Source organism: Astyanax mexicanus, chromosome 5 (genome assembly GCF_023375975.1).
Source record: "Astyanax mexicanus isolate ESR-SI-001 chromosome 5, AstMex3_surface, whole genome shotgun sequence".
In the NCBI taxonomy this organism is placed as follows: domain Eukaryota; kingdom Metazoa; phylum Chordata; class Actinopteri; order Characiformes; family Acestrorhamphidae; genus Astyanax; species Astyanax mexicanus.
This window is the reverse complement of record NC_064412.1, coordinates 5,754,640-5,779,233: the sequence shown is the minus strand read 5'-3', so window position 1 is coordinate 5,779,233 and position 24,594 is coordinate 5,754,640. Positions and strand designations below refer to the sequence as shown.

Genomic DNA, 24,594 nt, shown 5'->3' with positions numbered 1-24,594 from the left:
CTTGTTCTGATCCACATCACCCTAGGAGTGATGAGGGGAAAAAAGCATCATCTACTGTACCCACCCAGAGAGAGCAAGGCCGACTGTGCTTTCTTAGGGCTCAGACAGCTGGTGGCAAGGTGCATGACCGGGATTCAAACCAACATTTTTTTTTTTTTTTTTTTTTTTTTATAAATGATGGGCAAATGTCAACTAACGAACAACTGCACGAACAAGGATTTCTTCAACGACTTCCTTGTGTAAAGGATTCTAGGAAGCAGAGATAAATAATAAAAGCATTGAGGAGATCTTAAAATCGTTTTATGTGGAGGAGTTGAATTTCTATAAGAGGAAAATCTAAGTCTACAAAAATGACTTAAGAATATTCCACTTCTGGAATACAAAACAGCCTGGACTGTATGTCTCAGGTCAATAAATAAATTTAAGGATCTCATATTAAAGCAGCAATCCTTTTTATTTATATATTTTAAATTTAAAACAGTAGTGTTCCTGAGTGGGGAGAGGTCTGTGCTTCTACTAACCTTTTTTGCAAAACCACATATATTAATTATAAAACATGGTGTCTGGTAGGTCCTGAGACCTTTTTTTGGCTACAACAGCTTTTGCCGGGTATCAAAAGCAAATGTTGCTAATGCTGCTGATACCAAAACAACTGCGAACATGGAGATATCAGAACAGCACACTTATCAAGTCTTTATCTGCTCATTCATGCATTGTTAAAACAAAGAAATGCAAAATTAGTGAAAAGAGCTGGTGAAAAAAGAGTGCAAAAGATTTCTTGCTAAAATCACCACTTCCTCAATTCTGTATAGAAAGTGCCCACAATGCACACTTTAAAAGTATGCACTTACTTATAAGTTATCACCAAGAACTTATTGATTGTCACTTTTCAGTCATATTTCAGTCTCTGGTACATTTCTCAGAACTAATACTTTTTTGTTAATGTTTAATGTTGCAGTTTCAGTAAAGTAACCCAAACTTGGACAGTTGCATTATTTAACTGTCCTCCATAAGACTTACGGAACACTATTCTGGTTTAATCTAAAAGTGTGCTAACATCCTCAGTTGTAAAAAAGCTTTATACAAATCATTTTTTATTAATTTGATAATCTGGAAGAATAGCCAATTAAAACCCTGTTCTGCAAATCTTTACAGGCACAAATTACTTTATAGTGATTTAGGGCACTAGGCCTTTGGGTATAAAAAAACAACCCATTATACCACATATAAAGATATATTTCCTATATATTTTATTTACATTTACAGAACTTCAGAGCAAAATACCCACATAAACTCAAGATTCTGGTAGTAAATGGTAGTACAAAAGCAAAAGAAAAAAAGAAAGAAACAAATAAAAGGGAAAAGAAACACAATCCCCCTCCCCAGTCCCTGAAACCGTCACACCTAACATTCCTGAAATAAGCATCTGTTTACAATACGTCAAGCAGAAGTGACGTAAACAATGTAGACACAACAATGAAAAGCAGAACAATATTACACAACACACAGTAAAAGCAGTTATTGTAACTTAAACCTGCTTAAACTGCCTTAAAACGTTGAGGTAATTGTGACCCTTAGGGATCTAGTTTAGTGATCTACAGGTGAGCCGTTAACCGTGAACCATATAGCTTTATGTCAGTGTGTCTTTGCTATCGTAACAACGGGAAAAGTACAGCTTGCGCAGTTTGACATGCACAAAAAACATGCAGTAATTCTCTTAAATAATCATGGGTGTGTTTTGGGCATATCACAGCGTATCACACACCATTCCTTCTAAGAGCCAGGTGCGCTCTGACTTTGGGGGATTGCTATGTCAGTGGTGCATGGTGCCCCTTAATGTGATAGCCCACAAGGTTTTTCATATTACTGCGAATCAGGAATACGCAGCATAGACTACGTATATGCATTCTTTGCACATTTGTGGTGATATATGATAGCATTCAGTGAGTAGTGTTTGGTTCAACTTAACAACCTTGCATGTAAGCGCTCTCTTAAAACCACTGGCTCTTTGTGAAAATTCACTGCCAAGATAGCAATGAACACCTGACTGTTGACTTCTGTCTAGGTTGTATTCAGTTAGTGATGCACCTGTGTTTTCCTTTGTCAAGATAGCAATGCAGCAGTTTACCTGAACACACCTTGAATTTTGTGACCACCACACCCATCGGTGTAGATATATTCACAGATACAGTATATTGTATAATTTTTGTTAGCAATACATTATCAATATGCAATGTCAAATATGGATGTTTTTTTTTTAAACATAAGCGCTCTTAACACCCTAAGACTCTACCTAAGTTAAACTATCTACAGTTACTGCTTTATTACTCCATGTGGTGGCCCTATAATCAGATGAACAGGGTAAATCAAAAAATCCATTATTTCTGGTATTTCTGGTATTATTTAAGAGTATTTTATCCTCTTCAGTAACACAGATAAATTGAAGTATCATAGAGAATTGTCTTTATATATCAAGTATCGAAGAATCCCAGTATCTTAATACAGGTGCATCTCAAAAAAGTGTCATTGAAAAGTTTCTTTTTTTTTCAGTAATTCAGTTTAAAAATGTGAAACTCATATATTATATAGATATATTACACACAGAGTGAAAGCGTTTATTTATGTAATTGTTGATGATTGCGGCTTACAGCCAAGCGAAGGGTGTGATTGAAGATAACCACCTTCACAATGAAAACCCAAAAATCAGTGTCTCAGAAAATTAGAATATTATTTAAGACCAATTGGTACTTGTAGGCAGTGTGGGCAGTGCGCCAAGTCCTGCTGGAAAATGAAATCTGCACTGCTTTACACCAGATCTCTTCAGCTACATTACAACTAGCAATACTCAGCACACACTGATCCAGGATCAGTGAGCACAACCAGCAATCAGTTAATCGATCAATCCATCAATCAACAGACACAGCAGCACATTTCAGAGACCTCACTTTAAACAGAGTATAAAACCAGCCTGCTGAACCACACATGAAATCTGTGCTGAAAGCTGATTATTGATTATTATAATAAAACAGGCCGGCTGTGGACTTACCCATCATGCTCTGCAGGCGAGGGGTCCTGGAGAGGTTTCCTAGCAGTGATGTGACGCTGTTCTTCAGCTCGGGGTTGGAGGACTGAAGCAGGGGGGAGATGTACTGGAGACCGTTCAGCTTCTGAACGATCGTCTGACTCAACACATCCGACACCTGAAACACATCACAACCACCTCACACTCGTGATTTATTCCCATTTCAACTGATGAACAATAGAAAAATGATGAAAACTGATTTCCAAACTGTACATGGCACAAAGAAATCTAAATTAAACCAGTTAAACAAGATTTATCTCAATCTTGAACTGAATAAAAATAAATAAAATAGTAATATACATAAATAGGGCGGCATGGTGGCTTAGTGGTTAACACATTCGCCAGCACTGGGGTCTTGGGTTCAAGTCCCTGTCTGTGTGGAGTTTTCATGTTCTCCCTGTGTCTGCGTTGGTTTCCTCCCACAGTCCAAAAACATGGAGATTAGGTTAAATGGATACTCTAAAATAAAATAAAAAATGAATACTCTAAATTGATTTGTATATTTATGTGTAGGTATGTGTATTGTATAGGATTGTGTGTGAATATAAAATCTGTGTATGACTATGTGTCCAGATATGGACTGGCACTCTGTCCTGGGTAAATGCTGTAGTGCCTGATGCTCCAGTCCTCCAGGTGGACGGTTGTTTCTGGTTGAGAGTATGCTGTGCGCTATTGGTTGCCGCTTCTCACCGGTGTGTGGATGAGTGTTGAGTGTTAATGGTTGTAAGTAAATTATAAAGTGTCATTGGGTTTCCAGAAAGGCAATATTTAAGTGTACCTTCATTCATATATATTTATTCATTAAAAAATAAAAAATAAAGGTACAACACACGTTTTCCCTCTCATTTTAGCAACTTTAGCAAATTTACCTGTACAGGTTAGAGATGTCACAATATCAACATTTTTACTTTTGACAATACTGACACCAAGTGTAATATCACAGATTTCGGACAGTACAAGTCTAAAACGTTTGGACACACCTTCTTATTTAATGTTTTTCATTATTTCTTTATTTAATTTATTCTCTACTTTGTATATTATTATAACGACTTAATATAAAGTCCTCCACATTAATCCCCTGATCTAAACCTGATGAACTGAGATGGTGATTTGAGGTGATTTAATTGGGATGGGCTGGAGCTTCACAGAGTGAAGGAAAAGCAGCAACTATTGCTCAGCACCTCCAGGAACTCCTTTCTTCAAGATGCTGAGAAAACTATTCCAGGTGACTCTCCCTCATGAAGTGTGCAGATCTGTCCTCAAAGATAAATGTGATATTTTCTAAAATAATCTACAGTATTAAAAACATATTCTGGTTTACTAACACTTTTTTTACAAATGTGTTTCTGTATATAATAAAGCCTTAATAAAGCCTTTATTATAAAACAAGAATTGTAAAAAGAAAGAAAATACATTGAATGAGAAGAGGTGTGTCCTTTTTAACTTTTGGTACTGGTACTGTATGTATTGTAATATTTTAAAACAGGTCACATCTAGATAATATATATTTTTTTAAAAGTAACAGTTCTGCAGTTGAGGTATTTGTAATGATTATAATTTGTATAATTGTAATAACAAGAACAATTGTTTTACAGTAACACAGTAGTAGTCCACAAATTCTACTAATTTCAAGTGTGTAGCTACTTTAAGCTTGATAATCGTGAAAAATTAATATTTCTTTGCATGTATAATTCTATGCCCCTATCACTAGCATTGTAAGACTATTGGGAGCTTCGGCTAAAAGCACTGTATTTTGTAATGCAGGGGTTGAACAGAGGTGGGCTATTCTACAAAAGGTTGTACTCGTTATAATGTTTCACTGTAACCTAAGTTCATTTCACACCGGATTTCTCCTTTAATCTTGTTTTTTTTTAAGTTGGTAAAGAAAAATCACAATATCTTACAAATAATGATTTATAACCCTGATATAATGATAGGTATCATATAAACAGGTTCTTGCCAGCTGTAGTAATAATTCCTGGCTGACAGTGAAGCACTATTACTGCTGCATCTGTATCAAATGAACAGCTAACCTGAACCTGTGTAAATAAAGAAGCGCTTCCCAGGCTGAAATCAGGCTGATTATAATACATAAGATAATGCATCAGTGATCAGATAAAGCAGGGATGTCCAAACTGTTTTTGTTGGGGGCCAGAAGGAGAAATATATTTGAAGTCACGGGCCACAGACTCTGTAATAAAACAAATAATGAAATATACCACTTTAAATAATACTTTTTCCTGATTATTTCATTTACACCCCATTTTACTTGACTTACTCTCTTTATCTTTGACAGTGTTGTGTAAACTAAGATTTTTCAAATTGATGTTTAATTTCATGATGTCTCTTAATATTAAACTCCTTAATTACGGCAACTTTTAGACTCTTTCGCCTGTTTTTCTGCGCTAGAAATGCACACTCTCTCCGCTTTTAGACTCTTTGGCCCGTTTTTCTGCGCTAGAAATGCGCACTCTCTCCGCTTTTAGACTCTTTGGCCCGTTTTTCTGCGCTAGAAATGCGCACCCTCTCCGCTTTTAGACTCTTTGTCCCCGTTTTTCTGCGCTAGAAATGCGCACCCTCTCCGCTTTTAGACTCTTTGGCCCGTTTTTCTGCGCTAGAAATGCGCACCCTCTCTGCTTTTAGACTCTTTGGCCCGTTTTGGACACCTAGCGTTCAAACTTTGAATCTCTTATAATAAAAACCTGCTTAACAGCGGGACAACTTTCATTTTATTTCTAAAATACCTCGCGGGCCGCTCCAAAAAAGCAAACGGGCTGCAAATGGCCCACGGGCCGTAGTTTGGACACCCCTGAGATTAAGTGATAGAGAGTTAAAGGTCATTAGTGGGGTCTTACGATGCCCTTGTTGGCAGTGAGGTTGTGCAGAGCTCCACAGCAGGCTTCCTGAGTGGCCTCTCTCTGGGATGATCCGAGCAGAGACAGGTACGACTGCAGGGCCTGCGAGTGGATCAGCCAGCTCTGACCTTTAGGATTGTTGTCCTCCATCACTGGATAATCAAAGTGGTTCTGCAAGACAGTGGAAAGATGAATGCATGAGAAATGCATGGAAATAAGCAGCACATGCATAAAAAAACTGCTCTACAAATTACATTTTGAACACTGGAAGTCAACCAAAATAAAACTTTATAATTTTTTTTTAATAAATAGAAGATGTTAAATGGATGTGTATTATTTATTTTTTATTTTTTACAAGGTTTCTTATTCTAATATGTTTACAAAACTCATGTGACATTTAAAAAGCATGTTTAAAAAGGCAAGTCCACTCATTTCTTTGATTTTCTCTTAAGAAAGTCTTTATTTTAAACAAATGGTTGACTGCATGCTCATGTTGATGAAAATTTATATTTATGACAAAAATATCACTACATACGCATGCACATTGTATTTTTATTAATGTTTTTTTAATCTTAATTAAATCTTAAATCTTAATCTCAAAGATTTTTTCTATTACTTCAAAGGCAAATTTTCATGACTATGTGATTTTTAAAATGTGCAGACATGGACAATAACACAAAAAAAAGTATAATTAAACAATAATCAAAATTGATTATAGTAAGTCTAAAATTAATCTGACATAAATTTTTTATAATAAAATGTGTGTCAGATCCTGAGAGCTCCATTGTGACGGGGGCTAAATTATTGAATTAACTCTAAGCTGATGTATTTGTTGGCACAATAAAAAAAATAAATCCACAATCAAAATGTTAAGAATCAAATGAACAAAGTGTATGTTGCAAATTCAAAAGAGAAAAAAATATACAGCAAATATATATTTTTAAATATGCTTGGTTACTTTAATTGAAAATTATTTCAGTTTTGATTTTGTCAGTCATTGCTTTTATTTGTGTGTTTTTGTAAAAAAATTTGTGTTTTGTTTTTTTTTTCTCTCCATCTATAAATGGAAAAACACAAATGACTTTTCCAAAACTTTTTTGGAATTTTTAATTTTTCCAAAACTTATGCAGGCCTGGAAATTGCTATTGTCAAATTCCATGACTTTACCAGGTTTTTCTTGACTGCATATAGCAAATCTATATTTTGTAAATATACTTGGATACTTTATTATGCTTTGCAGTTATTTGAAAATTATTTCAGTTTTGATTTTGCCAGTCATTGCTTTTATTTGTGTTTTTGTGTTTTTTTTTTTTTTGCATTTTCTCCATCGATAAATGGAAACACAAAGATTTGTTGACCAAATTTCCATGACTTTTCCAAAACTTTCTGGATTTTTTTTTATTTATTCAAAACTTATCCAGACCTGGAAATTGCGGTTTGTTTAACCAATAAATTTCCATGATTTTTTCATGACTTATCCAGGTCTTCAAGGCATATTTTCATGACTATACGATTTTAAAAACATCAGTGCAGACATGGACAATCAAACCAAAAATTAACTAAAACTATAATCGAAATTATAGTACAGTAGGCCTAAAATGAATCTGACACACAATTTTTAAAATTAAAATGTGTGTCAGATCCTGGGAGCTCCATTGTGTCGGGCTAAATTACTGAATTAACTCTGAGCTAATGGATTTGTTAGGTTAGGTTCTATATTAAACCAAAAGTGGTTCTTCCAAATCAAAGTAGCATCTTTATTTTTGCATGTTCGTAAGCCTGGAGCTGGTACACTTTTAAATGATCGTGTTGTTTGCTTTACTGAAGTTCAATTTGACCAAAAGATGCAAACATTTATTTTAATATTTATTTAAAAAACAGGAAACATTACATTCAGATCTAAAAATTGGACCTAAAACAGTGCTATGCATTTATTGAAACTTTGGAAAATTAAAAAGTAGGTTAGGTTCCAAAACTTTCTGGGATTTTTTTTTATTTTTCCAAAACTTATCCAGGCCTTGTAATTGCTGCTTTCAAATTCCATGACTTCTCCAGGTTTTTCCTGACCGTATGAACCCTGGTATTTGTTTAAGCACTAATAACAATTCAATCGCTGTTTTGGATGCACTAACCTCCTGCTGGATCTTGCGGCTCTGGCTGCTGAAGCAGCCGATAGGGCCGGTGTCTGTGGTGTTGGCGCGGCGGTTGGTGTAACCGGCCAGGGCGTTCATCTTGCTGAAGATGGCGGGTGACTCACTCTCCAGCTGGTAGGTGAGGTTGTGCAGAATACACACACAGTTCTCCACAGACTGTGAGCAAAGCAAACCGCAAAAAAAAACAACAACAGCAGTCAGTCAGTCAGACCATGAGAAAAACACATGCTAATGCTAACTAATTACACTGCTAATTAAACTCACAACCAGACAAACTGACATTAGCTGGAAAACTAAAAGCATCCTCATTTATGCAACTACATTATATAACATCGATTATATAAGACTATTGATCGTGCCAACTGGGCGAGGTCCCTGCAGTTTCCAGACTAGTCTCATAATTACACAATAATGAGAATGAAAATGGCGCTTCTTTCTCTGCGTCGCGACATTGACATGTTAATTGAAGTGTCAACTAATCATCCAAATCCTCACATCTTATCCTGGCATGTCTTTAACAATGAGTACATGTGAAATTTTGATCCAGCCTTTAATCACACGCTGTATATACCTGCCGTAACCCTTTAAAGAGCCAGAAAATTACTGTACCAGTAGCAGCAGCAGCCAAAAGCTCAGACACACCTTCATATTTATTTAATCAATGTTTTTTTCTACATTGTAAATGAATAGTGGAGTGATCTATCAGACTATGAGGAAACACATGAGGAATCATGTAGTGACTTAAAATTACTGTTAAACAAACCAAAATACTCTGTGAAGAAGCATTTAGTTGCTCTTTCTGAGGAGCTGAGCTGTTAACTTGCAGTTTTTGCAGTTCTGAGGCTGGTAACTCTTCCTACTCCTGATGCAGTCCTGATGAGTGTCAGTTTCATCATCGTAAAGTTTTTGATGGTCTTTTTTGCGACTGCACTTGAGGATACTTTCAAAGTATTTTTTCCTTTACTTAGTTGAGTAGTTGTTGCTTCTCATAATCTGGATTAGAACATTACTCAAATATTCACTATTCACTGTATACCTGTAACTCTACCTCTTCACTACTTTACTTTAACTGATGCTCTCAAACACTTTATTAAGAGACAAGAAATTCAAGTAATTAACTCTTGATGAGTTCAGCACAGCTGTTAACTGAAAGCCTGAATTCCAGGTGACTCTACCTTATAAAGATGACTGAGAAAATCCAGCACTGTGTAATCTAAATGTCTAAATCTAAAATATAAAACATATTCTGGTTTGTTTTACACTTTTTTGCTCAATAAATAATTCAATATGTTTTTTCTTTATAGTTTCAATGACTTAGGATTAAGACTTTATTATTAATCTACAATTCACAACATTTAAAAAAATGTTAATGCTATTATGTAAATATTAGCAACGATGCAGCGCTTACAAGCCAAACAGCATAACAGCATTGTATAATCACAATAATACACTCAAGGTTCGTGCTATAACCTGTAATATTGGCACCGCAGGTTGAGTGCCAATATTACATGTTATAGCACGAACCTTGAGTGTATTATTGTGATTATACAATGCTGTTATGCTGTTTGGCTTGTAAGCGCTGCATCGTTGCTAGGTTACCTGTATGTGGCGAAGTAATACATGGAGAGCTTCGGTTACAGTGCATTACCGGCTGATACTGGCACTCATAGAACGCCTCTAAGCCAATCACGTTGCACGGTCGGAACTAACTGTGGTATAATATTAAATATTTAATTATCTAAATGAATCTATCTATTATTTAATTGCAAACCACAGAGAGGAAGTTACCTTATCATCAGGGTTGCCTGAGTCCACGCTGTTCTGGACGTAGCTCACCAGCGAGTCCACCAGGCCCTTGCAGTTGCGCATGGCCTGCCTGCTGCCCAGTTTACCTGAGCTCAGATTTCTGCAGGTAATGAAACACAACAGGTCAGAGTTGCGTAAGAACAACACTAGAACATTCCCTTCTACCGGCAACAACTTAATCCCTCAGCCTGATCAAAGCCTGAGGAGCAAACAGCTTCATACAGCACCTGCACACGTCTATATCCACGATTCCTAATCAACTGCAATCCAAACACACATTAGACCAACATTAGAGTTAATGTTTGCAGAGCTCACGCTCTCAGACCAGGAGGGAGTGAGCAGGAAAAGACAAAGCCACAGTGTCTGGAGTACAATGACCGGATTGTTCTGGATTAAACAAAAGCCTTCTTAGATCTTTAAAAAATATATAAACATTGTAATGTTTTAATGGTATTGGCAACTGAACTTGAGGATACTTTCAAAGTGCTTGGATTGACTTTTCTTTATTTAGTTGAGTAGTTCTTACTTCTCATAATCTGGATTAGAACATTACTCAAATATTCACTATTCACTGTATACCTGTAACTCTACCTCTTCACTACTTTACAACTGATGCTCTCAAACACAAGTATTTTAATAAACAGGAAACCAAAAAAAAAAACACAAAACAGGATAAACATTCAAGCAGAAATTAAACTAGTACAACAAGGAATAAACTGAGACAGGAAATAAAAAATGAGCAACCAAACATGTGTAAAACGCACAAGGAACACGGAAACACAGGAGTTATAAAAACACACGGGAACAGAAAAAAAAGAAACACCTGGGGAAGGTAACGAGAGGTGGAGGTTACAAGGTGGAAACATCGATCATTGGGGCAGAGACATAAAAGAATACAGAGCCATGTGCTAGAGAGCACACGGCTAGGAAAACAGGAGGAAACAGGAAAAAAAAAAAGAAAGAAAGAGAAAGAAAAAAAACACGACGAAAATGTGATAAAAAGCAATCTTAACTCTTAAAACTTTATGAATATGAACTTGTTTTCCTTGCATTATTTGAGGTCTGAAAGCTCTGCATCTTTTTATTATTTCAGCCATTTCTCATTTTCTGCAAATAAATGCTCTAAATGACAATATTTTTATTTGTAATTTGGGAGAAATGTTGTCTGTAGTTTATAGAATAAAACAACAACGTTCATTTTACTCAAACATAAACCTATAAATAGCAAAATCAGAGAAACCTAATCTCTTAATTTTTTCCAGAGCTGTAGATTTTATGTTTTTTAAAAGAATATTGTGATATTTCAATATATAATTTTTTTTTACACGTCTATTTTGGACAGATGATGTTTGTGTAATTTCACTTCACAAAATGATCAAATATTCAACCAAAATAGCATTAATTTAGTTGTAACTCTCCACAAACTTGCATCAAACATCTAACCATCTACAAAAGCACAGAAATAAAGGCAGGACAAATCTAGGATTGCCACCTGTCCTATAAAATACAGAACATCCTTTATTTGACAATTAAATGTTGCGTCCGGTAATCAACCAATATGCAAAATGATTTGTTCTTTATTTCCAAAAATGTCTATAGAAATAATAAATATATGCACATATACAGTACATGCCAAAAGTTTGGACACACTTATTTTCATGACTATTTACATTGTAGATTCTTACTGAAGCATCAAAACTATGAATGAACACATGTGGAGTTTTATGTACTTAACAAAAAAATGAGCTGTCCTCCACAGTCACCGGACCTGAACCCAATCCAGATTTTAGGTTTGGGGTGAGCTGGAGCACAGAGTGAAGAAGGCAAAGAGCCCAACAAGTGCTAATAAACACCTCTGGGAACTCCTTCCTTCAAGACCGTTGGAAAACTTTTCATTTCAGGTGGCCACCTCTTAAAACTCATTGAGAGAATGATGCCAAGAGTGTGCAAAGCAGTAATCAGAGCAAAGGGTGGCTATTTTGAAGAAACTAGAATATAAAACTTATTTTTAGTGTTCATTCATAGTTTTGATGCCTTCAGTGAGAATCTACAATGTAAATAGTCATGAAAATAAAGAAAACACATTGAAAAAGAGAAGGTGTGTCCAAACTTTTGGGCTGTACTGTATTAATATTTGTAATTATCTATATTTTTAAAGCTTACCGTAAGCACCCTGTGGCATTATAGAAGGTCTCCTCCTGATCGGCGCTGGCACTGTGGTCTGCGGCGGCAAACGGCTCCAGCACGGTGTCGGTGAGAACGGGCAGAGCGCTGCGGAGAAGCTCCGGTTTCAGGTTGTCCGCTGAGGACAGGTTCCACAGGAGACCTGTGTTCAGAGACGGGGACACGGTGAGCTCAGCTTACAGCTTCCCAAAACCCTTACAGAGAGCTGAAACCTGCTCCCGGACCACAATGAGTTTACTGTAGCTTTTCTGATGGAACGCTTCAGATCAAAGTTTGAGAAAGAGGAAGACGTGAATCTTCTGCTCGCACAGACTTGCAGACAACGCTTCACAAAAGAGATAAGTATATCATTTCATCCCTCCGTCAATCTTCCCGTGATTAAGCTGAAGGGATTTATGCTAGCTTTAGGCGGGTCAGCAAGATCGAACCAGATCTGTGTTTTCATTCTCTCCGTCGCTCTGAAGATCTGAAGTATTTTTTTTTTTTTTAAATGTGATATATGGAGAACAGCCAGCTTTAATGCTCTTAATGCTTCTCACTAAAGAGAGTCTGAGAGTCTGAGAGCCTGTTTATATCTTGGATTAATGGGCGTTTTCTGTAAATGGATCACAATCAGATTTCACTTGCCCAGGATGCATAGTTTAGATTAGATTACAATCAGATCACTAAGACCTAAATAAACCGGTTCAGTTTAAAATTAAATTTAAGTTTAAAAATGCTAAAAAACAGTATAAGCATTAATTTATTCAGCATTAATTTAGATTATCATTAATCAGGACTGCCAGCACGTAGTTTAATGTAGAATCTTGTATTGTGCGAACAAAGAGATCTATTTTAAGCGTTTATTTATTTAATTGTTGATGATTATGAAGCTTACAGCCAATGAAAACCCAAAAATCAGTGTCTCAGAAAATTAGAATATTATATAAGACCAATTGGTACTTTTGGCGGTGTGGGCAGTGTGCCAAGTCCTGCTGGAAAATGAAAAAGTTGCCAGCAGAGGGAAAAAGCATGAAGTGCTGTAAGATTTATACTTGATAATAAAACACAGTGGATCTACACCAGCAGATGACATGTCTCTCCAAACCATCACTGATCATCAGTAAATTTTACATTTTATTTGTAAATCAAGGGAGCAGAGTCTGGAGGAAGAGTGGAGAGACACACAGTCCAAACTGCTTGAGGTCTAGTGTGAAGTTTCCACCAATCAGTGATGGTTTGGAGAGACATGTCATCTGCTGGTGTTGATCCACTGTGTTTTATTATCAAGTCTAAAGTCAGTGCAGTTTTTCCCTGGAAATTCACCAGGTCATCTTTTCACTCTGAGCTAATACTTGCGGGAGACAAGTCACTTATGTCGCACCAAGATTGTCTGGCGTGGGTGTGTCCGTGGTTGCTCGCACTGCCACGCTTGGCTGTTTATTTGTAGTGGCTGGTTAGCATGGAAGCTAATCTAACAAGCTCTATGTGGAACCATCCTCTACTTTCCTCCATGCTTAATGTTTCACTCATTTTAATTTAGCCAATCTAACACAGTCGTTTTTATTTACATTTAAATATCCATTAATTAAAGCTTAAGACAATCAAGTAGGCCGCATGGTTTACAAATATGTGGACTGTCTTACATTTGTACGGGTGATTTTAATGTTTTTGCTTGTTTCAAGCTAATTATATAAAAAAAATGACTTACATACAGCTCTGGAAAAAAAAAATGAGAGACCACTTAAAAATGATGAGTTTCTTTGATTTTACCAAATTGAAAACCTCTGGAATATAATCAAGAGGAAGATGGATGATCACAAGCCCTCACAAGCCAAACTGAACTTGGATTTGAGTGGAATAAAGTTATTCAAAAGCAGTGTGTAAGACTGGTGGAGGAGAACATGATGCCAGGATGCATGAAAACTGTGATTAAAAACCAGGGTTATTCCACCAAATATTGATTTCTGAACTCTTAAAACTTTATGCATATGAACTTGTTTTCTGCTAATAAATGCTCTAAATTACAATATTTGTTTTTGGAATTTGGGAGAAATGTTGTCTGTAGTTTATAGAATAACACAACAATGTTCATTTTACTCAAATATAAACCTGTAAATAGCAAAATCAGAGAAACTGATTCAGAAACTGAAGTGGTCTCTTTATTTATATATTGAGCTGTATATTGTTCCCATTAGTTTAGTAAGTGATTATTATTAATATATATATATATATATATATATATATATATATATATATATATATATATATATATATATATATATATATATATATATATATATATATATATATTAATAATATAATATTAACCTGTTAATGTGTTTATCTTCCACAAATACCTGCGTAATGTCTATCTTTGCACTAATGTCTATGTATTACTGTACAGAAGATCTAAGAAGGTAAGTGTTTTGGATAATCTATCAGACGTCAATCTTAGGGTTTTTTTATTTCATTTTTCTAAGCGAGCCACACCTGAGCCTCCCAGCCCTGGATTAAATGTTCTTCAGATCCTGTTCTTGCAGAGCACCAGTGCAGATGTTTACCTGTAACGTGTTTCTGAGTCTCGGGTGATTCTGTGTTTTTCAGCAGCTGCACGGCCTGGCCGATTCCTCCGCAGCGCTGAACCTCCTCCTTATTGGCCGGGTCTTTGAACACCAGGTTGCGCAGGGCGGACGCTGCCGTCATCTGGATCTGAGGGTTGGGGCTGTTCATCAGCGACACCAATGGATTGATTCCCTTCATCTTCAGCACCTGAAAGAGGAGCAGTAGGAACGGTGGAATTACTCAATTCTGTTTGTTTTTATCAATTAAATCAATTAAATCAATTAAAACCAACAAAACCAAAAGCACATAGCTAGGGAAAACACTGAGATAAAACAAAAGGTATTGTTCTTGACTCAGACTCAGCTTTGGCAGTCTTGACTACAACAGTACTAATAATAAAATATACAGCTCTGGAAAAAAAATAAGAGCAACCTAAAAAATGATGAGTTTCTTTGATTTTACCAAATTAAAAACCTCTGGAATATAATCAAGAGGAAGATGGATGATCACAAACCATCAAACCAAACTGAACTGCTTGAATTTTTGCACCAGGAGTAAAGCAGCATAAAGTTATCCAAAAGCAGTGTGTAAGACTGGTGGAGGAGAACATGATGCCAAGATGCATGAAAACTGTGATTAAAAACCAGGTTTATTCCACCAAATATTGATTTCTGAACTCTTAAAACTTTATGAATATAAATTTGTGTTCTTTGCATTTTTTGAGGTCTTTTTTGTTATTTCAGCCATTTTTCATTTTCTGCTCTAAATTACAATATTTTTATTTGGAATTTTGGGAGAAATGTCCGTAGTTTATAGAATAAAACAACATTCAGTTCATTTTACTCAAACATAAACCTATAATTAGCAAAATCAGAGAAACTGATTGAAGTGGTCCCTTAATTTCCTTTTTTATTTTTTATTTTTTTGCAATTACGCAATGCTGTTTGTTTTTTCAGATACTCAGACATGGCTGGATGCAATCAATTGAAACCAACAAACTCAAAAGCACTCCATTGTCAAACATGACAAACATGATTGATGCTGGAATTGAAGCAGATGATGACTCAGATGTAGGCCAGTCATGATAACTACACTATTTACTTATTTTACAGTTTACAGACACCATCTCAATCATTTTACTTCTCTAAGAAAGCCCATTAATGTGAATAAGTTGATGCATCAACTTTTGCTTATAGAAGATAATATTGTTCAATATATAGATCTGTATTTAGTACCAGTCAAACGTTTAGAAACACCTCTTTATTCAATGCTTTTATTTTTGTATTTTTCTACATCCTACATTGTAAATGAATACTAAAATCATTCAGACTATGAAGTAACATCTAAGGAACCAGAGGCAACTCTTGTTTTTTCTTTCACTCCTGATGAGTGCCAGTTTCATCATTTTTTTTCTTTATTCACTGTATACCTGTAACTCTACCTCTTCACAACTTTACTTTAACTGATGCTCTCAAACACTTTATTAAGAGACAAGAAATTCAAGTAATTAACTCTTGGTGAGTTCAGCACAGCTGTTAACTGAAAGCCTGAATTCCAGGTGACTCTACTTCTTAAAGCTGACTGAAAAAATCCAGCCAAGATGTGCAAAACTGCCAACTAAGCATAAATCATTTAAAACATAAAAAATATTCTGGTTTGTTAAACACTTTTTGTTTACTAAATAATTCCATATGTTTTTCTGCATATTTTGAATGAATTTGGTATTAATTTACAATGCAGAAAAAAATAAATAATGAAAAAAAAACTAATTATTTAACCCTAGAACACTAACGCTGGGTGATTTTTATTGGGTTATCCATGATACCTTTCTTTTTATTTTAATTTTATGTGATGTTGTATGTTGTAAAATTAAAGAAAGGTACCTTAACTTGTCATACAGTGAGTGTATACCCACTGTATGATAGTGATGATGTTACTAATGTTAACGTTAGTGTTCTAGGTTTAAGGTGTATCCAAACTTTTGACTGGTACTGTATATATATATATATATATATATATATATATATTATACAGTATGAACAGTGTTACTCCTCACCTCTTGCTTGGCTTTGTCGTCAGTATAGGTGGTGTGCTGAATGAAGGAAGCTCCACACAGCTGATAATTCTCGTCCTGGCTGAGGAGACAGTCCACTGCTTCTGATACTGTGAGATCAGTCGAGCGTGCCTCGCCATTTACCCTGGTAACAAATTCCATATAAATCATCAGTGGCAGCAGAATGCTGACCTTTCAGCACAATGAAGACGAGATCACTGAAGAACAATAACTTTGTGTGCAGTCATTTTTTTACTAGTGGTGTTCTGCAGGGCTCTATACTGGGTCCAGCTACGTTTTCTGTGTATGTTAATGGTCTTAACAATTGGTCTAGAGCTCTAAACCTTTTAACAGTCAATGTGCAGTAAAATATGCATTGGATCGGGAACCTCACCAGTAGGAAGTACAAGTAGAGGGCATGACAAAAATAATAATAATCGTGACTAATCGACTAATCGAAAAAACAATCGTCAGATTAGTCGACTACTAAAATCAACAAAAGTCATCAGTTGCAGCCCTAGTGTTTGGTTAGTTGATATATATGCAAACTAGTAAACTCTACAGAACAGTGGGCACCCACACAATAGTAATCTCTTATTTTTGATAGTATTCCATTACTAGCGTTGTGTTTATCATATGTATTTATTTGCACATTTAATTAAAAAAAGGTGTTTGCTTTGTGGTTGATAAAAAGTTGCTAGGTGCCTGGTACCCCTGATGAACCCCAGAACACACCTGGGCAATAAAACACACCTGACAGTCACATGTTCCAATACTTTTGCTCATAAGAAAAATGGAGGGGTTTAGACAGAAGGTGCTGAATCTTCTGAACTGTGTATCACACTGTAAACCCATTCGTTGTTTGAACTCAAATGATTTAAATCTGTTTTACATAAAATTAGAGATTTCTAAACAATACTCAACTATTTTGAGTTAGTTGAACATTTGTGGGTACATATACACTTAAACTGAGTTATTTGAGTTGAACCAACTTCTAATAACTGAGTTTAGTCTGTTGCCATTGACAGCTTCTTTTCTATTGGCTTCTGTCACAATTTATTTGCATACTGGGTGTGTCCAACAGTTTCTGACAGACACTCACCATCAGTGTGTAGTGATTCCCCCAGGGGGATCCCTTAGAAATAAATTGAGTTCTCCTTTAGTTGTAATAACTTGATGTTCTAAGTTATGTTAACTTACATTTTCTTAACCCATTACTTAACTTTTTTAAGGCAACCGGTTTCCTAAATTTTTCTAAGTAATTTCAACTTATCTGGGCTTACAGTGCAGATCTTTCAGATCCAGATGTAAATCCTTGGAAATAAAAGCTGAAATGTTGACTTTGATAGTAATCTTTTGATATCAAACCCAAATGAGTCTACAGTACAGAAATAATTAATATTTTTAATGAATACAAGCATTCATGCCATATTTTTTCCCTGGTTTGAAACCAATACTTAAAATACAGTTCCTCATACTCACCCAATCTCACTCTTGCTTCTGCTAGCGACTGACGCCTTCACTCCTTCTGGGTTGGAGTGTGTGGACGGTGGCCGTCTGCTGATGATCTGGCTGGTGGTGATCTGGTGGTTACTACCACTGCTGTTTCTATGAATGGTGCCATTCCCAATGACCTGACCGTTCCCAAACATCTGACCGTTCCCAACGACCTGACCATTCCCAACCATCTGACTACTTCCAATGACCTGACCACTCCCAAAGCCATTCCCAGTCATCTGAACACTCCCAATGCCATTCCCAAAACCATTCCCAATGATCTGACTATTGCTGTTAAGGGCGCCCTGGCTGTGCTTCCTCTCCAATGTTTGTCTGTTTGTCTGTCTGAAGGTCTGGCTCCACCGGGCATTTCCACCACTGACAGCAGGAGGGGAGCTCATTTCCAGGCTGCGGAAAGCTGTGAAGCCTTCCTGTCCTCCTCGGGAATGACTCATAGCTGTGGGGCTGCTGGGAAACATGGAGTTGCTCAGGTTCTTCTGAGAACTTGAAGTTCTGGTGCTGATGGTCCTCTGTACGAAGCTCTGACCTTGTTTAGCCTGAAGAAAAACAAGAACGAAAGTTTGAGTTCATCTTTGTGTTTATGCTCTAGTACAAACACACTGAAAAAAATGCTGAGTAAAATTTACTTAAAGTTTTGCAACTTTCTGCATTTGCTTTTTTAAGTAAATTTAATTTCAGATAAATTTAAGTAACTTCAACACGGTTTCAAGACTTAAATGTTACACATCTAAAATTAAATTTACTTAAAAAAGCAAATGCAGAAAGTTGCGAAACTTTAAGTAAATTTTACTCAGCATTTGTTTCAGTGCACAAGTATTAGCACAAGTATTATTTTTTGCATTGTATTATAAAAAAACTAAAATGTTATTGGAGAAGGGAATTGTATTCATATTTTTAAAAGTATAATTTCTGCTGGTGTTGATCCACTGTGTTTTATTATCAAGTCTAAAGTCAGTGCAGTTTTGTTTTCCCACAAAATCTTACAGCACTTCATGCTTCACTCTGCTGCTGACAACTTTTATGGAGATGTGGATTTTATTTTCCAGCAGGACTTGGCACACTGCCCACACTGCCCACACTGCCAAAAGCACCAATTGGTCTTATATAATATTCTAATTTTCTGAGAGACAGATGTTTGAGTTTAAGTTGAAGCCATAATCATCAACAGTAAAATAAATAAATGCTTAAAATAGATCACTCTGTATAAGGATTCTGTAGGGAAGCAGATACAAATGCTAGGTATTTATTATACAAAACAATGAAACAAAACAGAAAATATGAGCTAGAACTAAGGAAACAGAAAACAAAGAACATGGAACCTTAACAGATGACAAACATACAAGAACCGACAAACTAACACTGAAAACACAGGGGCTTAAATACACATGGAGAGAACAAGAAAACAGGAAACCTCTGGGGACAGGTAATGAGGGGGCGGAGCTACAAATTAACACAAGTAGGAGCACTGAAGACATGCACTGAGACAAGGAAAGGTAAAAAAAAGGAAAAACACAGACCTTTTCTATTTTTAACAAAAAAGAGATGTTGTCAGTGAGTGTGATCAGAAAGATACTAAAGACAAGAAAGCCAAGTTTTAATGGAAAACTGGCTACTAAATATCTTTTTTTGGGAAAAAAAGTTCCTCATTGATCACTGTTCATTAATGTTTACAGTGTAGCACACATAACCAGTCATAACCAGTCATAATTAAACCTTATCTACAACCTGCGGCAGGCTTGTGATGTCTTTTCTCAGAGTTTATAAGCTGTAAGTGTGCCAGCACTGTGAAACTAACTGTAAAACAAACCTTGTAAATACCTGTAAAATGTTTTTTGTTCTGTCTGTCTAATATATACATCTATATAATATGAGTTTCACATTTTGAGCTAAATTACTGAAATAAAGTGACGTTTCAATGATATTCTATTTTTTTTTTTTAGATACATTAGCATAAAATCTCCCTGAATCCTTTAAAATCCTTTAGAGATTTTGTCTGAGTGTGATCAGAAAGATACTGAAGAAAAGAAAGCCATGTTTTAATGGACAACAGGCTACTAAATAATCTTTTTTGATCACTGTTCATTAATGTTTACAGTGTAGCACACATAACCAGTCATAACCAGTCATAACCAAACCTTATCTACAACTTGCGGCAGGCTTGTGATGTCTTTTCTTATTGTTTAAAAGCTGTAAATGTGCCAGCACTGTGAAACTAACTGTAAAACATACCTTGTAAATACCTGTTTTGTGTTTTTGTCTGTATAATAAATAAATCTACTGTATATAATATATGAGTTTCACACAATGAGCTAAATTACTGAAATAAAGCAACTTTTCAATGATATTCTAATTTTTTTGATATGCATTAGTATAAAATCTCATTGAATCCTCAAATGTTTGAATCCTTTAAAAAGAGACAGACTCTCATTAAGACACTTAGAAACAAGAGTCAGACCTTTTCTATTTTTATGAAAATAGAGATGTTGTCTGAGTGTCACGTCCTCGCCCTGTTCCTGTCTGTCCTCGTGCCTGTGTGTTATTCCCACGTGACCCCTGTTCCTTCGTGTCTCCTGTCTCAGTAGTTTTCCACCACATGTCTCTTTTGTAGCTCCGCCCTTCCCCAGGTGTTCCTTGTTTCCTGTTCCTATATATAGTCTTCCTGTGGCACTTTGTCTTCGTCTGTCTTTGCACCTTCCCCTGTTGTTTTGTCGTTCCTCGTATCTCTTCGCTCTAGTCGTTTATTTGCTCCGTGTTTACCTCTGTTTATTTCTTGTTTTTTTTTTTCTAGTTTTCTTGTTGAGCTCCCTGTTCCCTAGCTCCCTGTATATACCCCTGCTTTGTGTTTATTCCTAGTTTATTCCCTTGTATATATTCCCTGTTTATTTATTATCATTATCTCTAGTTGGTTTAGTTTATGTTCTCTGGTTGCTCTCGTTTGTTTTGGTTTTTGGTTATTTGTTTATCTAGTTTCAGGTATTTAGTTTTTACACTCCCATGTTCCTTTTATATATCTCCCTGGTTTATGTTTACGTGTTTACTTGTTTCTTTGTTTCTTTGTTATTTATTTATTAAATGTTCTGTCTTACCTGCATTTACGTCCGCCTCTACGTCTTCCCTGCACCTCACCCTGACACTGAGTGTGATCAGAAAGATACTAAAGCCAAGAAAGCCATGTTTAATGGAAAACAGGCTACTAAATATTCTTTTTTGATCACTGTTCTTTAATGTTTACAGTGTAGCACACATAACCAGTCATAACCAGTCATAATTAAATCTTATCTTCAACTTGCGGCAGGCTTGTGATGTCTTTTCTCATTGTTTAAAAGCTGTAAGTGTGCCAGCATTGTGAAACTAACTGTAAAACAAACCTTGTAAATACCTGGTTTGTGTTTTTTTACATTTTGAACTGAATTACTGAAATAAAGTAACTTTTCAATGATATTCTAATTTTTTGAGATGCACTATTACCTGGACTACATGTTGTAATGATGCAATACATGTAACAAAAAGTACCAAAAGGACCAAAATTGGTGTGATATATTTATCGAATCATGCTAATTTCATGGCTGACTGAAACCTCTCTGCAGACAGAGCAGAGAATAGTAAAGTCGTGACTCATGTCGGGTGTGGCTGAGAGAAAACAGCAGGTCTCAGGCTACCTGCTGCAACAACAGCCTGATGACAGTAAATCCCACAATCATACAGTACATTCATGATGTGATCATGCATTATGCATCCACAGTTCATGGAAGGTTCTCAGGAGTTCAGCATGCTCTTAAGTGCATCATATCTCTGAGTAAATGGTGTGACGCATCATGCATCCTAACAGCTTAACATTAAGCCCATGCAGAAAAACGTTCCTCAACACTGAAACACAAGCTAGGCTGATAATTCCTGTTTAATTGATTGTTTTTATAAAAACAGGCTTTTAACATATTTATGGATTCCAGACAGAACTTTCACTCCAGGCCTGTGAGTCACAGCTCCTTTACATTTCAGTCTGTCGAGACGACGACTTGACTTTGCTCCTCTGACTAATAAACCGTCAGTGACCTCAGATAAGAACCAACGAGCGTCAACTTTTACTCTTTTTAAAGAGCCGCCTGCTAGGGTTGAACGATTAATTGCACTTGCGATTATCTCACAATATTTTAAAATGAGATTCTCTAACCGCACAGGCTGCGATTTGACTGGTCACGTGACTTGGGAGCGAGCCGAGCCGAAGACGAGCGGAGCAAACCCGAGCAGGAGTCAGGGAGGTGGAGAAGTGAAGTCAACACAGCGCACTTTCACACCAGCACTGTTTGGTCTGGTTAAATCGAACTCTGGTCCGTTTGTAACTTTAGTGCGGTTTGATTGAGCAGGTGTGAAAACAGTAATCGCACTCGGGTGCGGATCAAAAGAACCGAACCGAGACCAGCTAGAGGAGGTGGATAACGTTAATTACCACAGCTGTGAACAAACACTGTCTCCATGCTCGCGCCGTCTGCGCTGTATTCACCGCTCACAGCCGCGTGTTTATTATGTATAAATCTGCGCTGCACGTAGAAACACAAAATCTTCTCGCTGTATTTACTTTTTTCGTATATTTATATTTAACGTACTCCCGTGTCAGACAGCTCTGACCAATCAGAGGACACAGGCTGCTCGCGTGGTTTATTGATGCGCATTTTGGTGCGTTTACATTTATGCCTATGTGAAACCAGACCGAACAGAGCGAGAAAACGCTACAAGTAAACAAACTCATTAACTGATTCAGACCAGATAAACGAACTACAGGTGTGAAAACGCCCTAAAAAAAACATCACAAAGCCTCGTATGGTATTTGCAAGGGTAAAATGCCAACGACCAGTGCTGCATCTTCAAATACAGAAAATAACGAGTTGGTTAAAGCAGATTCTCTTTATGTTTTTTGCACTTTATTTTTTTATGATGTTACTAGCTGGAGAGCAGTAAGTTTAATTTTTTTATATCTATTTTTTCTGTTAAAAAAAATGGTGAAAAGGAAAAGCATAGATTTGTTTGCTTTATTGTTATCTGTGCTTTAAATAAATCTGACATTGTTTATTATTAAACAAATTGATTTATTGCTTCTGTTTGTTGAAAAATACTTGAGAAGACATTAAAAAATCGCATTTTAAATCGCAATCGCAATTTATAGATAAAAAATTGCAATTGGATTATTTTCCAAAATCGTTCAGCCCTACCGCCTGCATCAAAAAGGATCTCACCCACCCAGAACTCTCACACTAAAAAAATTATGAGTAAAATTCACTTAAAAAAAGTTTTGCTCTTTGGGTGTAAACTGGACCGTGGGAATACAATTACGTCACAATTGCACCTCATATACCACATGTGATGTGAAATGACAATTAAATCTCCTTGAATACTTGAGTTCTTGAATCCTTTAAAAAGTGATGGATTCTTAATTTCAGGTTTAAATACTTACTTATACAAAACTGCTTTTAAACAGTGAGTTACTGGGCTAATTTAGTGGTTGATTTATTCTATATTTATTGTTGTGCATTTTTAGTTTATTTGTATTTTAGCATTCTTTATGTATTTTATTTCTGTTTTATGTTGGAAAACGTATTTTAATATGTTATTTAAGTGATTTATTTTACCTATTTATGTGTAGTCATTAGACATTTTATGTACAGCACCTGTGTAGGCTTTATAAATAAAGCTCACTTACTTACTTACTTACTCGCTTACTCACTAAGACACTAAAAAAAAAGAGTCAGACCTTTTTTATTTCTATCAAAAGAGAGATGTTTTATGAGTGTGATCAGAAAGATACTAAAGCCAAGCAATACATGGTTTAACGGAAAATTAGCTACTAAATATTCATTTAGGGGAAAAAAGTTCCTCATTGATCACTGTTCATTGCTGTTTACAGTGAAGCACACATAGCCAGTCATAACCAGTCATATACAGTCATACCTTATCTACAACTTGCGGCAAGCTTGTGATGTCTTTTCTCAGAGATTAAAAAAGTGTAAGTGTGCCAGCATTGCGAAAATAACTGTAAAACAAACCATGTAAATACCTGTTTTGTTTTGTGTTTTGTCTGTGGTTAATTCATCGCCTTTCATTACAACAATATTAAATTTACGATGTCATAAAATTTGGGTTAGCAGTTTAAGTGCATTTCACAATAGTAACTGTGATACAGTAATTGACAGAAGACATTGATTAACAGGCTGCACCAGGGGTGGGCAATATTATATCATATACAATATATCGTGACACAGAAATATCATGATATTAAAAATCCATATTGTGATAACAGGGATGTTTTGTCTTAAAAGTAGTCTATTATTTACTGTGAAGTTTTAAAGGTCACCTTCCGTCGTTTTTTCTTTCATTTTAAAATGTCTAGTTGTGGTCTCTAGTATG

At 35.9% G+C, this 24,594-nt stretch overlaps 1 protein-coding gene across 1 annotated transcript in view; it reads right to left on the bottom strand.

Annotated features, from left to right (window-relative positions):
- The window catches only part of pkp1b (plakophilin 1b), a 42,320-nt gene that overhangs the window by 11,824 nt on the left and 5,902 nt on the right, over positions 1 to 24,594 (bottom strand). Inside the window, exons 3-10 of the mRNA XM_022675570.2 lie at positions 18,160 to 18,731; positions 16,681 to 16,822; positions 14,624 to 14,831; positions 12,060 to 12,222; positions 9,879 to 9,996; positions 8,070 to 8,246; positions 5,938 to 6,108; positions 3,047 to 3,200 (exon numbers count right to left, since the gene is read on the bottom strand). Of these exons, the coding sequence (XP_022531291.2) occupies positions 3,047 to 3,200; positions 5,938 to 6,108; positions 8,070 to 8,246; positions 9,879 to 9,996; positions 12,060 to 12,222; positions 14,624 to 14,831; positions 16,681 to 16,822; positions 18,160 to 18,731 (1,705 nt within the window). The remainder of the gene's footprint in view (positions 1 to 3,046; positions 3,201 to 5,937; positions 6,109 to 8,069; positions 8,247 to 9,878; positions 9,997 to 12,059; positions 12,223 to 14,623; positions 14,832 to 16,680; positions 16,823 to 18,159; positions 18,732 to 24,594) is intronic.